This window comes from Anarrhichthys ocellatus, unplaced genomic scaffold (genome assembly GCF_004355925.1).
Source record: "Anarrhichthys ocellatus isolate YVR2014 unplaced genomic scaffold, GSC_Weel_1.0 scaffold20, whole genome shotgun sequence".
In the NCBI taxonomy this organism is placed as follows: Eukaryota; Metazoa; Chordata; class Actinopteri; order Perciformes; family Anarhichadidae; genus Anarrhichthys; species Anarrhichthys ocellatus.
This window is the reverse complement of record NW_022280050.1, coordinates 4,705,251-4,723,030: the sequence shown is the minus strand read 5'-3', so window position 1 is coordinate 4,723,030 and position 17,780 is coordinate 4,705,251. Positions and strand designations below refer to the sequence as shown.

The following is a 17,780-nucleotide window of genomic DNA, read 5'->3' as shown; positions in this document are numbered from 1 at the left end:
GGTGTTTGTGGTGTGTGTGTGTGTGTGTGTGTGTGTGTGCGTGTGTGTGTGTGGCATTGCAAAGACTAGTACAGTAGAACCTTTGATCTAAAGTGACTGATATCAATAAAATCAACATTTCAGAACAAGAGACTAGTACAAAATCACCAGCTTTATGTGTTTGTGCGTGATAATTACAACCCAGGGAGGATTCTTACCAAAAATAGTTTCTCAACTCCTGATACAAATTTGCTGTGCAGAGCTTTTGTGAACATTTGTGATCCCGGGGATTAATAGAAGCCAGTGCCATGAAAAGTCACAGATAAACCAGCCTGCAAGTAGCATGTAGTAAATGTATAGTGTTGGATTCTATTGGGCTCAGAGGTCATGCTTTCATTGATCATGTGGCACTAATCAATCAATCAATAATCATCCAGAGGACAAATAGGCTTTTAGACAAAACAGCAAAAGAAAAAAAGAAAAAAAACATATCTTGGGTGCATACATACAAAGTGCATGATTTTAAAGATACACCACAAAATGCCCTCCTACTACAGTATCAGTGACCATATTAACAACTTGAGAGTGGCTTAAGTTAGAGAGAGAACATCTTTAACACATGATGAAGGTTTTATGAATCATCAAAAGACAACTGTTCCTTTTCAACACTTTTCTCACACAAATGTTTGTTTTGTGAAAGCTCTAGCTGAAAAAAAAAAGGATCTTCACAGACTCATATGACCTAAATCAGATCTGTTCTGGCTCCTTTATTTTAAAATGTGGGTATTGTAAATCATGCCACAAATGTAATACTATGTGCTATTGATAGTTAATGTGAATGTGGTTGACAGGAAGCCAATTGTTAGATGAGAGAAGTGTGCCTGTAAGGAAGGTCAGCTGCATGCTGGACTCAAAGCTTACTGGTTAAAAGGGCCAGAGGGAAACATTGACCACCTCATATATTGTGAATCAATAACACACACAACAGTGAGGCAGACACAACTGTGTTAGGATCTATAAATAGAACGCAAAGGCAAATAATTTATACTGTGTGCATACATCTGCAGTGTATGGAAACGGATTGAGGAATGGTTTCAGCATGTTTAACATTAATCATCTACAAGCAAATGGATGATAGATAAAAGATAATAGTGAGATCAATACAAGTGTGACTCCAGAAACTTGTGCCAAAGTGATATTTGATTTGTGTGAGACATCTTTTATTGATTCCTGTTGAAATAAAATCTTTCTTCACAAGTACTCTGCAGTGATGTCCGGACATGTTGTCAGCTGGAGAACAGCTCCCCCGCTGGTAGCAGGGTCTTGGTGCATTGCTCAAGGACACTAAGGCAACACAAAAGCAAGCAGTTTTACAATCTAAAATGTTTTTCTTTTATATCACATATTAGTTTGTAAGGAGTTAAAAATGCAAACTGTTCAAATCTGTTTGGTTTGTTTCTTTAAAAAATCTTCTAAATTCTTCATACAAAATTTTTATTGTTGAGTTCAGAACTGTAGTGTTTTTCATTATGACATTCTATCTTTTTTAAATATTTGATTTCACAAAATCCACATTCAATTTACATATAATACAAATAATAACTCTTTAAATATGGCAACAATTTATTTCCTGATGTATATGATTTGTCTGCAGTCAATAATTAGCATCTTAACTAGTTTAAATAAATATAATAGTATAAAACTGATATTTTAAGTTTGTCACACATTAATTAAAGGCAGAGGAATAGTCTCTCTAACTTCTGATATCATTTCAACCTTTTCTCTAGGCCTGAATTTGATATTGTTTTTAAAATTATCTTTCTTTTTAATCATTCAGTCCAACCAAAAACATCTGCAGCTGTTGTTGATTCATGGCTTGTTTCATGTTTGTTTGTATCCCTGAAGAAGAAAAAGAAGTGATGCTCTGTGGTTGACTGACTCCCATCATTAGGCTGAAGCTCGATCCATCACTGCCCCTAACTGTCGCCTTGTTGTCTTTTTGGCTTGTTAAGAGAATGGATAGGGAATTCTCCTGCACTTTGTCAGTAAATACATCAGAGCTTATTGCAGTCTACCTTGAGTGTGGGCTCATCTGTTTCCTAACTCTTTGTTGCATGTTTCACACACCAATAGCACTCTGAATCTCAGTGACAACTCGACAGTGAACAACAGCACTGAGCAGCATATAGCAGATAAGATGAACTGAAAAGATCTTGAATACCCTGGTCATCCAAAATGTTTTAGACAGTGAACATAGCACCTTTACAGAACACAAACAGCAATAAATGAAAATCAATGTGTTCATTAGGGCGTCAAGCTAATTTTCTGTTTGACTAGCCCTTATAATGGGTGAGCTACTGCTTAACCTTGTTTTGTGTGAGGAACAGAGATCGAATGAAGCCCATAGCCCTGTGAATGGCACTTAAAGAGGTGAAAAGTGTGTAGACTGAGCTCATTCTAATTTTCCACCATCATTGGGAATCATTCCAGCATCACACTGCCAGGAGAATTGTGTCAAAGAAGCCAATACTTGGAAAATTGCAGCCACTTCTCCAAATGATGCCCAATACACCGAGGTAATTTTGCTGTGTCTGAACACCAGCAGCTCCAGTTTCTGGAATGGACACCTGCTTTAACGTCTAAAATAAAGAGGGAGGAAATCACTCATTAACAGAGGAAAAAAACCCTCTTTGGCAAAGCATTCTGTATCATGAGCACAGGGTGAGGATTGCAAATAATGGCTTATCTAACACAGAATGTTATTAACGTCACAATGACATTTAACGTTGTTTCACGATTTTTTATTTTATCCACCTTTTCAAACAATATCCCTTTCAGTGACTGTAAAAAACCGGCTGTGATGGGAAAGAGATACTACTATAAAAATCCACTGCACATATACAGAAGCCTATTTAATTTAGCAATACACATAAATCCAACTGTGTATACAAGACATTATCTTATTATATTGGCCATTCAATAAATACTGTACTGTATATAGAAATGTTCAATTGTACAGTATAGTTATCACTACAATCCCGTACTGTATACAGTAGGAATTTTGACATGTAAAAATTAGGTTTTTGTTTTTTTGTTAATTGCTATACATTTCTATCTATACAATGTAGCTCTATAACTCTTCTGTGTTTATTGTTGTCTACCTGTTTTTTAATCTAGTTTGCCTCTTTCTTTAACAGTAATGTATTTTCTGTCTAATCTTGGAAGTTGGGATATATAAAAATGTATTTAATCTATGTACGTATTACATTTCATTATCAGGTAGTAATTATAATTACAGTATTTAATTTACTATAACCTATTTTGTTTAGCAGCATTTCATTTTGTATGTGACTTTATTGTTGCTTAATCACTTTGTAATGTGGTTGCCTTAATTTTCGGGACAGGCTAATTTTCCGAAGAAAACCCTTATTTCTCACTTACTGACTGTTTTTGCATTTCACGCTCTTCCTCGCAGATGGAGTTTGCTCATATCTTGTGGAGAGGACTAAGTTGTTGCACGTTATTGCGGCCGATTGTGTTTTTCAGAAACTCAAACAGGTATAGGATCACAATATTGCCACTCTGGCGCTTGGTTATTGCGCATTTCTGCGCAGTACTACCGCATAATGACGCTACAGAATCTTTACCTTTGACCTCGCTGCACGAGGAGGAAGTTGAACCAATCGTGTTGCTCATTGTTGGGAGGTGTTCAGGTTTCTAGGAGGCTGATACCCTCTCGTCAACATGGTGAGTACAACCATTCAAAAGAATATATTAATAGCAGTAAAATAAAAGTAAATAACTGTAAAGATGATATCTGTACTTATTTGGCGTTGGGTTAACGGCCGTCTCTTTATCTTAACGATGCTATAATATTGTTGCACGTCCTATAACATCTCAGGTTAGCATGTGGTGTTAGCTTAGCACCGAGCTACGGTAGCGCCACACACATACTGTCATGGTTCCGACTATGTCCTGGAACTGATACTTTTGATAAAATATAGGTAGAGGCCACTCGCATACAGTTAACTTTGGTTATGTATCACATTGGTAAATACGTCTAACGGTATTCAGAAATGTAAACCATAATAAAAGGCTGATAAAAGTTGTGTTTAGCTAGCTGACTAAGTTAGTTGGCTAACTAGCTAACGCTAAACGCTCACGTTAGCTATACGTAAACTATTATTCTTCACCAGGTTTTAGACAGAGCCTGTAGTCATTCATTACGAACAGCATTGTACACGGTAACCGTTACCTAGGAAGTTAGCATTACACAATGCAAAGGGGACGTTAATGCATCTACGTTATCGTTTAACGTAACATAGAGGTTAACTAAATTTAGGTTACTATCCCTTTTAAGTAAAGTTTCATAAACCTAAACCAATGGAGTCTGCAGCAATATTAGTTTAATTTTAACATTTAACTTCTCTACGAATGAATGAGTTAGGTCAGCCTGACTCGCATGCATACAAGTTGTAATTAAACCTTAAAAACGAATGTACCCTTTGGCTATATGTAACAGATTGTTGAGAATGTATTACTCTCTTATATTCTGACACTATGGATACACAAAAGATTTGAGAGAGCTCAAACTATAATTGAGCGCTACTCAGTCTGCAACTTCAAGAGCGCACGAGAATGTACGAGAATAACTAGAATTGAGTCCTGAATTTATCAGATTATTTCACCATGCAAGAAGAATTGTGTAGCTATATTTGAGCTAACAATATAGACCCTCATGCTCATAATGATTTAAGTCTTAAACCCCCTGAATGCAAACTCTCCCCAAAGAGTTTACAGCAGTTGGCATCCTTAGTTGGCATTGGCCCACTGCCTCATTCTGGATATAGTCTCATTAAAAAACGTTGTGTAATTAGTTCGGTAGCAATCCTCAACCAAAATATAAACTTCCCTCCCTCCACACCTCGTAATTGTGTGATCCCCACCTTTTTCTATTCTATATATTTTCTGAATTTTACTAAAATATGCTCCACTGACTTGTTGGATTTTTTCCCAGATAATTAAAAGTGTCTTTGTTAAGGTTTCGGTCTGCCAACTGCCTCCCATTCTTCTTACCATACCCAATTTGGATGCTATTTTGGTTTGAGTGAAGATATCGTACTTAAGTTGCACTCTCCCAATAGAGTTGCTAAAGTTGTTGTATTTTTCTCCACACTGCTTTTACCCGGTGGGGTCTTTGAAAAAGACTTTACATCCAGATGTGGGTGTGTCCTGTTGTCAAAAATGGCTGGCAAGGGACCTTTTGTCATCTCAGGTGCTCAGAAGCTGCCAGAACAACTAAAGGAAATTGAGAGATCTTGCTCAGAACCGATCAAGTGTGTAATTGAGATTGCACCCTGAAATCTGATTCTGCTCTTATAAATCTACGCCTGTGCACTTACAATATATTTCCGTGCAGACTGAAAAGCTCTTAGAATTTGTTTTAGTGCATGCTAATACAGTCCTACATTAAATGATCATGGAAGTTATAATGTTGATGTTTTATAGAGTTGTTTGAGTTCACCTAATGGTGATTTTGGAGGCTGAAGTTTGTGGTGCTGTTGAATTGTTCTGCCGTATACTTGGAGGCGTTCTCTTATGTCGTCCACCCTCTTTAGGAATATTGTGGAATAATAACATGTCAACTTTATTTATTTATCTTAACTGCAGTATTAATTGTAATATTGTAGCAAGCAAATCTAAACAGCATTTTAAGAACTTAAGGACATATTTGGAGAAACGGCAATGGTGGCTTTGTTGAATGAGGCATGCTGATCATTTTTGCGTTACACCACTTGCTGTTTTGAGTTCACTAACTCTATGTGGTGTTTCTTATTTATGACAGTCTTCATCGGACGCTAATAATGGCCCGAGCCAAGCGCCACTTTATCCAGGTGTACCGCCCTCGGGGATACCTCCCCCATTTGTAAGTCAGTGACAGATATGTTTATGACAATTAGGTTCTCACTTCTCACCTTTTGCTGCCAGATGTCAAACCGGGTTGAACTGAGAGTGGTAAATATTAAGCTCTTTATTCATTTTAATCTAATCATCCTTCTTTTTCTCCATATTAATTTGTCTAGATGGGACCACCAGGAATACCGCCTCATTTCCCCCCCATTGGAATGCCCCCAATGGGACAGAGACCGCCCAGCATGACTCCTATGCCTCCTGGTATAATCCCCCCTGGTATAATGCCACCAATGGGGGCACCACCAATGGGACAGGTGGGACAAAAATAACTTTTTGCTTATAACGACTTTGCCCCAAAGAAATTTCTAAGCCACTCCGCTGTTGATCATCCATCCATCCATCCATTTTCCACCGCTTATCCGGGGTCGGGTCGCGGTGGCAGCAGGTCAAGCAGGCCGACCCAGACCTCCCTCTCACCGGCAACATGTTCCAGCTCATTCTGGGGGATCCCGAGGCGTTCCCAGGCCAGCTGGGAGATGCCTGGAAAACCTCCAGTGGGAGGCGTCCAGGAGGCATCCTAATTAGATGCCCGAACCACCTCAGCTGACTCCTTTCGACGCGAAGGAGTAGCGGCTCTACTCCAAGCTCCCTCCTGATGACTGAGCTCCTTACCCTATCTCTAAGGCTGAGCCCGGCCACCCTACGGAGGAAACTCATTTCGGCCGCTTGTAGCCGCGACCTTGTCCTTTCGGTCATGACCCAGAGTTCGTGACCATAGGTGAGGGTAGGAACGTAGACCGAGTGGTAAATTGAGAGCTTTGCCTTCCGGCTCAGCTCCCTCTTCACCAAGACGGTCCGGTGCAGCGCCTGCTTTACTGCTGCAGCTGCACCGATCCGTCTGTCGATCTCCCGCTCCATCTTACCCTCACTCGTGAACAAGACCCCGAGATACTTGAACTCCTTCGCTTGAGGTAGGCACTCCGTCCCCACCTGGAGGGAGCAATCCACCGGTTTCCGGCAGAGAACCATGGCCTCAGATTTGGAGGTGCTAACTCTCATCCCCGCCGCTTCACACTCGGCTGCAAACCGCCCCAGTGAATGCTGGAGGTCGCAATCCGAGGAGGCTAACAGGACCACATCATCTGCAAATAGCAGAGAAGCGATCCCGAGACCCCCGAGACTGACGTTCTCCGCCCCCAGGCTGCGCCTAGATATCCTGTCCATGAAAATCACAAACAGGACCGGTGACAAAGGGCAGCCCTGGCGGAGGCCAAAACCCACCGGGAACGTGTCTGACTTATTGCCGAGAATGCGGACACAGCTCCTACTGCAGCCGTACAGAGACCGGATCGCCCGTTGTAACGGGTCCGGCACCCCATACTCTCGCAGCACCCCCCACAAGACCCCCCGAGGGACCCGGTCGAAAGCCTTCTCCAAGTCTACAAAGCACATGTAGACTGGTTGGGCAAACTCCCAGAACCCCTCCAGTAGTCTTGCGAGGGTAAAGAGCTGGTCCACTGTTCCACGGCCGGGACGGAATCCGCACTGCTCCTCTTGAATCTGAGGTTCGACAAGCGGTCGGAGCCTCCTTTCCAGCACCCTAGCATAAGCCTTCCCCGGGAGGCTGAGTAGTGTGATACCCCGGTAATTCGAGCACACTCTCCGGTCCCCCTTTTTGAAGATGGGAACCACCACCCCGGTCTGCCATTCCATGGGCACTGATCCCGACCCCCATGCGACATTGAAGAGGCGTGTCAGCCAGGACAGCCCAACCATGTCCAGCGCCTTCATCATCTCAGGGCGGATCTCATCCACCCCCGGCGCCTTGCCACCAAGGAGCTTTTTGACTACCTCGGCAACCTCTGCCAGGGATATGAGTGAGCCTCCCCCTAGGTTCTCAGGCGCTGCCTCCTCTGCAGAGGACATGTTGGTCGGGTTTAGGAGTTCCTCAAAGTGCTCTTTCCACCGCCCGACGATGTCCTCCGTCCGGGTTAGCAGTTCCCCCCCCCCCCTGCTGAGAACAGCCTGGGGTAAGCCCTGCTTTCCCTTTCTGAGCCGTCGGATGGTTTGCCAGAACCTCCTTGAGGCCAACCGAAAGTCCTTCTCCATGGCCTCCCCGAACTCCTCCCATGCCCGAGTTTTAGCATTCGCGACCACCGCCGCTGCAGTCCTTCTGGCCTGCCGGTACCTGTCAGCTGCTTCAGGAGACCCCTGGGCCAACCAGGCCTTGAAGGTCTCCTTCTTCAGCTTGACGGCTTCCCTCACCTCCGGTGTCCACCACCGGGTTCTCAGGTTGCCACCACGACAGGCACCGATGACCTTCCGGCCACAGCTCCTAGCGGCCGCGTCCACAATAGAGGCTTTGAACATGGTCCACTCGGATTCCGTGTCCCCAACCTCCCTCGGGATGTGTGAGAAGTTCTTCCGGAGGTGGGAGTTAAAGACCTCCCGGACAGCGTCCTCCGCCAGACGTTCCCAGTTCACCCTCACTACACGTTTGGGTTTGCCGGGTCTTTCCAACTGGTTCCCCTGCCATCTGATCCAACTCACCACCAGGTGGTGATCAGTTGACAGCTCTGCTCCTCTCTTCACCCGAGTGTCCAAGACATACGGCCGCAGATCAAATGATACGATTACAAAGTCGATCATTGATCTCCGGCCTAAGGTGTTCTGGTACCAGGTACACTTATGAGCCACCTTATGTTCGAACATAGTGTTCGTTATGGCCAAACCATGGCAAGCACAGAAGTCCAATAACGAAACACCATTCGGGTTCAGATCGGGCAAGCCGTTCCTCCCAATCACCCCCCGCCAGGTTTCTCCGTCATCGCCCACGGGAGCGTTGAAGTCCCCCAGGAGAACTATGGAGTCGGTAGGCGGCGCCCTTTCCAGGACCCCTCCCACCGACTCCAAGAAGGCCGGATACTCTGAACTGCTGTTTGGTGCGTAAGCACAAACCACAGTCAGAGCCTTGCTCCCCGCAACCCGAAGGCGCATGGAGGCGACCCTCTCGCTCTCCGGGGAGAACTCCAACACAGCGGCGCTCAGCCGGGGGCTCGTGAGTATCCCCACTCCCGCCCGGCGCCTCTCACCCTGGGCAACTCCGGAAAAGGACAAAGTCCAACCCCTCTCCAGGAGCTTGGTTCCAGAGCCAACGCTGTGTGTGGAGGTGAGTCCAACTATTTCTAGCTGGTATCGCTCCACCTCCTGCACCAGCTCCGGCTCTTTCCCCGCTAGCGAGGTGACGTTCCACGTCCCTAGAGCTAGTCTATGCCGCCGGCGATCGGCATGCCCAGGCCTTCCGCCCGACCCGCCGCCCGGTCTGCATAGCACCCGACCCCGATGCTTGTCCCTGCGGGTGGTGGGTCCACAGGGTGGCTGCTCCGTGGTGTTTATTCGGGCTGAGCCCGACCGGGCCCCATGGGCAAAGGCCCGGCCACCAGACGCTCGCCTACGAGCTCCCCTCCTGGGTCTGGCTCCGGGAGGGTGCCCCGGTTTCCCTGGTCCGGGCGAGGTGGCTGTAGTCCGTGGGCTAACTATCATAGGGGTTGTTTTGAACCGCTCTTAGTCTGGGCTCTCCCCTGAAACCTGTTTGCCTTGGGAGACCCTAGCTCCCAGGATCACTGAGCCACTCAAACTCCTCCACCACGATAAGGTGGCGATTCACAGCCTTGAAAAGTGAGTGTCAGTTAGGGAACGTTAATTAAAGTTACACTATGTTTCATTACAACTGATTGCTCTGGTCATTGGTTTTATCGGGGATGGCCCCCACCAAAGTAATGGCTCAGATATCCAAAAGTGGCAACATCACAAAAAATGGGGATGACACATGAATGGCCAGAAGAAAAAATTTCCATGTTATCAAATTTATTTTAGAAAATAACCGGTAAATACTAAATATCCATCACAGTTTACAGACCGACTTCCTGGTTTAACTTGAACCCACTGGAGCTCATGGATTTTCCTCTGCAATGAGCGACGATTAGCGACATTGCGCTGTGTTCACTTTTGGTGTCCCTCGAAATAAAGTTGCAGGTTTGCTGGTTAAAGTTGTAATAAACTTTCCTTCAACTCAGTCATGTGTTGGTCATTAGAAATATCAATTTTAACTTCTTTGTTTTGTTTGGCACTTCTGCACAGAAGATGTGTTCAGCTTTGACAAATATCAGTTGAGAAAAGATACCGTGCCCATAGTCCTCTGAAGAGATGCCATTTAACTTGTGCATCTTTTTGAACCTCTACCATCAGCGGACTGAATACTGCCGAAGGCATTATGTTTTCAGGTTGTCCGTCTGTCCTATTTTTGTGAATACAATATCTCAGGAATGCATGGAGGGAATTTAGTGCAAACATCCACTTTCACTCAAGGTTGAGTGGTAATTGGTAAATAGACTTGTATTTGTATAGCGCTTGTCTAGTCTCCCTACCACTCAAAGCACTTTTAGCACTATATGTTCATTCACCCATTCATACACTGATGGCAGGAGCTAGCTGCCTACCCATCAGGACTAACTAACCATTCACACCACATTTCGGGTTAAGAGCCAGGGATCGAACCCCCGATCCTCTGATTGAAGGACGACCCTACTCTATTACTGAGCCGCAGTCGCTTTGAACAGATCAGAACTCAATAATTCGTATGCTGATTATATATAAGAATTTCACACATGTGTAATAGGACAAAATTATGAAGTGATGACATTCTCGTTGGATGTAAATTGTAACCTGACTAGTCGGTGGAGGCACACAACCGTTAATTCTAGTTTTATTTATTTATCTTTTGAAGCAAAAATGGGTCACATTCAGCAAACATATGTGGTCCTTTCATGCTTATTAATAAGTGTGATGCTGGAGGGTGTTTGATCAAGGTGCCAACACCAGCCTAAAAAGGTGATGACAGGATGTAGTTTTGTGTGTTTCTGCGTCACAGATGGCAAGCGATGGCATCACACCATTCAATACGCAGAGCAAACTGTCTCAGTCTCACCTTTTCCCCCCAGTTGCAGGCAGCCTTTCACACAGACACCAACACCATGTCTCACACTGTCTTAATATGTCTTCCTGCACTGGGTGGTATGGAAATGCCAGATGAATATTTCATGATTCTTTTATTAGATGCCAGGCATGATGCCACCTATGATGCCAGGGATGATGATGCCTCCTCGCATGCCAGCTGCGGCTGTTCAACCAACGGGACCGGTAACTCTCCTCACTACTTCAATCAGTGTTCTGTTTCACACTTCTTAAAATTCACTGCAATCTGTGCCATGCTACGGGTATCATCTGCGCTGCCAAGTAGCACTGTTGGATGTGAATAGTGGTCATTCACAAAAAATCTGTACATTTTTAACCAAAACGTAATTATATACAGTGACTGTTTCAAATGTTCCTTATTGTCACTGTTTTGTTTTGCCTACGCTGCAATCGTAATGACACACGGTTCTGTCGATTTTTCTTTTATAACGAAAGATAAGCAAATGATGCAAATGAGTAATATGATCTATAAATATTTTGTGACAACAACGAGGCGGCTTTAGAGATCGTAAGACATCCACTTCATTATCCAAACTCTTAAGCGTTTGGAGGTTTGTTCTAATTAGGAAGGCTTTGTCAGTTACTGTGTATTGTGAATGATTAGTCTGTATTCTCAGCTGAATTCATCATTTGTGAGTGTTTCTTTGGGAAATAATTCACAATATTTTTTTTCTTCTCCTCAGCCTGGTGTTGACTCCTCAGGTAAGAGCCTTAATTTGTCACTTTTCATCTTGCATATTTTGTATTCATTAGAAGTAAAGTGTCTGACTGATTTGTGTTTTTATCCTCACAGCTGCTGCACCTGGAACAGCTGTAAGTGTAGCATAATCTTTCTTTATATGCCGTAATTACAAGTTTACAATTGCGACAGTTTAGTGTTGTTATCATTAGCTCCAGACTATTGTCTTCTGTGCCCTCAATAACTGAAGTCTGCCAACATTTCGTTTGTTGCTTTGTCCTTGCAGAGTACCACAAATGGATCTCCACAGGACGACCAACCAAAGAAGGTTTGTGCACATTGAAAATGGAAAGATAGACGTGAAAGACGTGACAATATTAACTAGTAAAAAGATTTAAAATAGAGGCAAAGATAAGTCTTTTCTGTTCAGAACTGAACCAGCTGATTTATTTGTTGTTTGTTTCTGCCTCAGAAGTCCCTGTGGACAGAACACAAATCATTGGATGGAAAGACGTATTTTTACAATACAGAGACCAAGCAGTCCACATGGGAGAAACCAGATGATCTGAAATCTCCTGCAGAGGTACAAACCTTTATCACTTTCACATGTTTACAGGTGCTACATAAAGATACAGTGGAGTTATGTCTGCCTGAGCAAAGAATGAAGTCACTCTCCCTCTGTGTGCTTCTACTCCGAGCTCCTCTGCGCTTTGTTTCCATAGCCGGTCCGTGAGTCACAGCGTTTGTGCCCCACTGGCCAGCTAATCGCTGCCGCTTTGCGTTGTGCTCAGAACAACGACCGTAATGATGGCAGAGAACTCGGCCGCAGAGAGAGTAACACCGTGTCCTAAGTGCTGCATTACATCATGTAAACAAGCCGTGTACCCATCAGCTGTTCGTTCAGATCAGACTTGAGATGCAACTACTTAAATGATGGGTAAATAAATAGTACCTGTAGTATTATATAGTATAATAGTACTCTTCCGACGTTTGTACTTTTTAAACCGTATATTGTGTTATTTACTATAAATTACAAATAATATAGTCAACAGCAAGTCGGAAACTTTCAGGCAATCTCCCTCCAGCCAGCGGTTATTATATAGATAACTCCTGGCGCTTTCAAAGCAAGCAGGAATAAATAGAAACTTGGTCTGCACCAAAACTTCAGCTCAAAACAACGCGATGTGTAATGCCACCTTCCTTGCGGCCAGTTAGGACATGAAAGTAATACGTGTGAATTGTTGAAAAATAACACAAAATACCAGTTTTACAGTGTTATTTTGTGTACACCTAGCCTACCACTTTTATTTCAGTTTTATTTTTTGTATAACTTGATTTCCGTTATCTTTGAAGTCATTGAGAAATACTGAAAACATTTTAGTAACATTTGGTTGTGTGCAAGTTTAGCTTGAATACATGTTGACTGCAATCAGTTGATGTAACTTTTTTCAAATATAAAAACTCCATAATCTTATACACACTTTACACAGCTTTCATGTCATAACAATGTCACATTGTGGTCGATATTTCTTTTCATGTGTATCATAACGTCACACTAGTTATCTTTGTGCTGTTTATCTAATTGAAATAACTTCCCTTTTTGTTTTGGCACCTTTTAGCAAATGCTGTCCAGATGCCCTTGGAAGGAGTACAAGTCAGACACGGGGAAGCCTTATTATTACAACTCTCAGACGAAGGAGTCCAGATGGACGAAACCCAAAGAGCTGGAGGATCTGGAAGGTAAGGAACGGCCGTCTGTTGATGTCAAACCTGTTGTGAGGAAGGATCTAATGTTCCATACTGATTTGTGCTGCGCTGAATGGATGGGCCTTTTAACAGCAGGATGAATGGTCGGCTGCTGGCCTGTTATGCATATAACGCCATGCATTAGAGGGGGTCTGGGGTTTGTTGACGTACAAACACAGGAAGCACGTTGTGGCTCCCGCAGTACATTCATCTCTGTGCTGTTGTCTTATCAGCAATATGCTTTGAAATGAAAACAAGTTCCCTAAAAGCCGTCACCTTTTTTCTATTCCAGCTATGATCAAAGCAGAGGAGAACGGGTAAGAGCTTCCTGTTTACCTTCGGTTACTCTTCAGTGCTGCGTGTGTTATGAACAACAAATACAGCTGTTTTATAATGAATGTTTTTCATCTTCATGTAGTGATCCTTTATATTCCAGTCCGCTACATTGCCCTGCTATTCTTCCTATCGTGTGGTGTGGTTTGACTCGTCGTGGTCTGCTTTTCAGGACGGCAGAGGCGATGGCTCCTGGCATCACAGCAGCTCCTGCAGTGCAAGCAGATAATTCAGCCGCTATGGTAACCGTGATGGAGGCAGAAACTGCGACAGCGGTCTCAGAGGAACACCTGTCTCAGGCGGCCGTGCACCACGCAGCTGAGGTCAAGACTGCAGATGCACCCGTGGCTTCCTCAGAGAACACAGCCGCCACTGAGGCCACAGCCAGGTAAACATACTGTCTCCAGTACTCAGACACGCAGTGTATTCATCCAGCCAGGACAGGAATAGAGCCATTATGACCCTGGGTTTATGTACAAAGCACCCTTTCAACGTAATGTATTCACGGGTGAGGAGGTCTATTTTTGCGTCTCATAAATGTATTTAATGTTCGCATATGCCGCTGTGATGAATGCTCAGTGTCTTAAATGCTTTATGCAAACGCAGTTAAGTTAATGCATTAATGTCTTCCTGTGCCCTCAGTGTTGAAGTCACAAAAGAAGAACGGCCAGAGCTGCAGAAGAAAACGTACAAGTGGAACACAAAAGAGGAAGCCAAGCAGGCCTTCAAAGAGCTGCTGAAGGAGAAGGTGAGGCTGTCATATAACGTACACGCGCTGTAGGAGAGAGTCTGTGCTGTCTCTGTCAGCCCGGAGTAACTGTTAGCATTTTGACATTTAGCAGGTCAAATACAAAAGAATTGCTCTTATCAGAGTGCTTGCCTGGACATACATTAGTACTCATGAATAATTTAGACTTCATTTTGCACGTGCCAGCTACAAAGACTGTAGGGCTGACTGCCTCGTCACTTCGGGTTGAGCTCTGTTTCCAATGCAAAATGTCATCACGGTAACTGTAGTTTGTCATTAATTATTAGCTTGTTTTCAAACGTAGTAAAAAACAAAATGCCAAAATTCGCAATAGCTGCGACCTTGTACACGCTTGCACGGTTCATGAGTTTGGCCATGGTAGATGAAACGTTCAGAGCAGGGGTCACTAGTAGGCGGTCCGGGTCCGGACCCAGACATCGTTGTATCCGGACCTGAAAAGCGGACACCTTAACCAGAACCTTTAACCAAGAATGGACAGACTTTTATATGTTAATTCTTCCTCCGGGCAGTTTAAAACCAGCGTCTCATGTGTTCAGAGGCCGTGACGATTATTAAAAGAAGCAATGTGAAGCGTTACTATGAGACAAAGCACAGCGTGCCCACTCACATCTACAATGAAGGCACAGGAAATAAACCTAACAGCCCAATATGATCAGAATCACGTGAATTCATGCCCAACTATGACGTTAACAGAGAGAATAGAGCTGAAACAAGTGGTTTAATAACCACAGATAAATCCATGCTCACACATTCATCTTATTAGAAGATGAGAAAAATATAATATCGTGGTTTTCTTGGTTGACATCACTTAACACCTGAATGAACTGAATTTAAAGCTGCAGCACAATTCAGTTATATTCATTCTTCTAAAATTGAGTTTATTTTAAGATAAACATTTTTCAAAAGCTTTCTGTAACATTTTATTTTTAAATCCGAGTATTTATTATTTATAATTCATCCAGTTAAATTTGAAATCTGACAATAAATATCATTGAGATATTATTCAATTGAACTTTCTTTATTTGATTTGACAGCCAGTTGTTGACCACACACACACGTGAACACAACTGCTCAATATTTATGGCACTAAATCATTAGTTGTTGTGATGTTCCGGACCTTTGCGTGAGGGAATTCTCTCTGAATGGACCTCGATGAACATTAATTGAATAACTCTGTCCTCGGGCGGAAACTGCTCCCCAAAGGGTGGGGGACCAACTGACAGTGAGCTAAAGAGTTGCTGCTCACAGTAAAAAAAAAAGAAAAATTGAGTAGATGTTAAATTCTTTAAAAAGTTCCGTCTGTTCAATAACCAACCGACCAAAACACTGGTTGATAATGATCATGAAACAGCCGTGTTATTACTAAATGAGGTGTTTTTTTGATATATGTATTGCATACTATCGATACATTTTATATGTATACCATGATACATGGGTTTGTTTTTAAGGTTAATTCAATCCGGTCAGTCTCTCCTCATGCCGTGCGTGTTTACCAGCACATCCTTTGCATTGTGATCTGGATCTAATCCCCGCCCCTCCTCATGAGACCCGGGGAGTTCTTGGCTCCATTGTTAAGCTTCACCTTTCGGTTGCCGTGGATGCGTTGTGTGGCAGGGCGGCCCAGCACCACCCACCTGGATGCTGCTATATTTAGGCTCTTTTTAATGTTGTGCACAAAGCGCTCCCTCTGAGATTGCTTGCCATTTCCTGCAAGATCTTAATGGCTCTTGTCTTTCTGATTAGCTTCATTGGATCAAAGGCACAGGGGCGGGCTGGGATTAAGACAGGGAGCGAAAAAGTGGCATGCCTCAGTGAGTTCGAATAACTGTGACAATTTACAAGACAGGCCAGCGGTGGAATCCGTTCATAACGGATGAAGGACTCACTCCCTGAGAGAGGCGAGTGGCAGAAAGGGCGATTACATAAAGTCCTCGGCAGCGCTTCTCTGAATGATTGCCCCTCCACACCTCATAACCACATATCTATTAGTAATTAAGAAAACGCTTTGGCTTTTAGGAGACAAAGCAGCACTGCTCATTGTTCCTCTACCCGTCTCTCGTAACAAAAAACAATCTGTATGTTTTAGAAATATCTTGATGTCAACTTAAGAGTACAAACCATCATGACTTTGAATTGTATTCTCTGTATTTCAGGGTGTGTCCTCAAACTCCTCCTGGGAACAAGCTATGAAAATGATAATCAATGATCCTCGCTACAGGTACACTATTCTCCTTGGGTTGGTTTATCTTATTCACAGTAGCAGGGGACGATAACGCCCTTCTGACCTTATTTTCTCCCTTTCCCTTGTCAACAAAGTGCGCTTCCCAAATTGAGTGAGAAGAAACAGGCGTTCAATGCCTACAAAGTCCAAACCGAGAAGGAAGAGAAAGAGGAGGCCAGGATTAAATACAAGGAGTCCAAAGAGACCTTTCAGAGGTTCCTGGAGAACCACGAGAAGATGACGTCTACCACCAGATACAAGTAAGAGCGATCTCATGAAGTTAGTTCTATTCTATATTGATTTATAGTTCCGTGTATTGTCGATATGATTATGCAGACGGGATCAGTGAAAGGTCACCAATGGGTTTTGCACGCCATCATGCAGTTACAGCCCCGGTCACTTCCTCTTGTTGTGGTTCTGATGTCGGGGGTTAAGTGCTTGTGACATTTTGGATTTGGATGTAATTCTCCACTTGGTGTTCTGTTTTGTCCTCTTCCTCACACACGCATACATGCAACAGAGATGCTGGAAACTACAACTAGAAATAGCAACTTTTTACTAAATGTGTACTTATCCAGTTGGCTCAGGGTCTATTTTTCACCGATAAACAGTAAGAAATGAGTCGCGCTTACATTTCAAATGTTTCAGCTTTGATCCAGTTCACTCTTTGGTTCGGCATCTGTGTGAAAGTCATCGTGACGGACAGATCAACCATTGACCTCGACAGCGAGCCAGTTCTTCTAGCGGGGGGGTTGTTGTGGTGACGGACTGTAATCTGGGATGGCACACAGCAGGCAGTGTGACTTGATCGATGGGCTGATTGTGTGTCTCCTTACATTTAATACCTCATTTCACTATAGCCTCCTCTGACATGTTTAGAGCTTCAGTGTACATCATGAGTCCAGCTGTTTCTTTTTATTAACATGAAATTAATTTTAATATCTCTACACATCTGATGACTTGCACTACGCATTAAAAAACAAATGTGTTGGAGGTAAATCTTCCTGTGAAATGCTGCCCTCATGTGGGTTATTGTATGAAAATATCCTGATTTTTTTTTGTGTGTGTGTGTGTGTGTGTGTGTGTGTGTGTGTGTGTGTGTGTGT

The 17,780-nt window shown here is 43.4% G+C and overlaps 1 protein-coding gene across 3 annotated transcripts in view; it reads left to right on the top strand.

The window, feature by feature from the left end:
- Nucleotides 1-3,647: 3,647 nt before the first annotated feature.
- The window catches only part of prpf40a (PRP40 pre-mRNA processing factor 40 homolog A), a 17,946-nt gene continuing 3,813 nt past the window's right edge, over nucleotides 3,648-17,780 (top strand). For 2 of the 3 annotated variants that reach the window (XM_031858256.1, XM_031858257.1), the window contains exons 1-13: nucleotides 3,648-3,726; nucleotides 6,063-6,206; nucleotides 11,008-11,091; nucleotides 11,610-11,628; nucleotides 11,720-11,739; nucleotides 11,892-11,933; nucleotides 12,078-12,188; nucleotides 13,225-13,345; nucleotides 13,644-13,668; nucleotides 13,857-14,072; nucleotides 14,327-14,432; nucleotides 16,607-16,671; nucleotides 16,770-16,934. In XM_031858256.1, the coding sequence (XP_031714116.1) occupies nucleotides 3,724-3,726; nucleotides 6,063-6,206; nucleotides 11,008-11,091; nucleotides 11,610-11,628; nucleotides 11,720-11,739; nucleotides 11,892-11,933; nucleotides 12,078-12,188; nucleotides 13,225-13,345; nucleotides 13,644-13,668; nucleotides 13,857-14,072; nucleotides 14,327-14,432; nucleotides 16,607-16,671; nucleotides 16,770-16,934 (1,121 nt within the window). In that variant the 5' untranslated portion in view covers nucleotides 3,648-3,723. Of the gene's footprint in view, nucleotides 3,727-6,062; nucleotides 6,207-11,007; nucleotides 11,092-11,609; nucleotides 11,629-11,719; nucleotides 11,740-11,891; nucleotides 11,934-12,077; nucleotides 12,189-13,224; nucleotides 13,346-13,643; nucleotides 13,669-13,856; nucleotides 14,073-14,326; nucleotides 14,433-16,606; nucleotides 16,672-16,769; nucleotides 16,935-17,780 lie in introns of those variants that run through there. The other variant, XM_031858258.1, reaches the window with a different exon arrangement.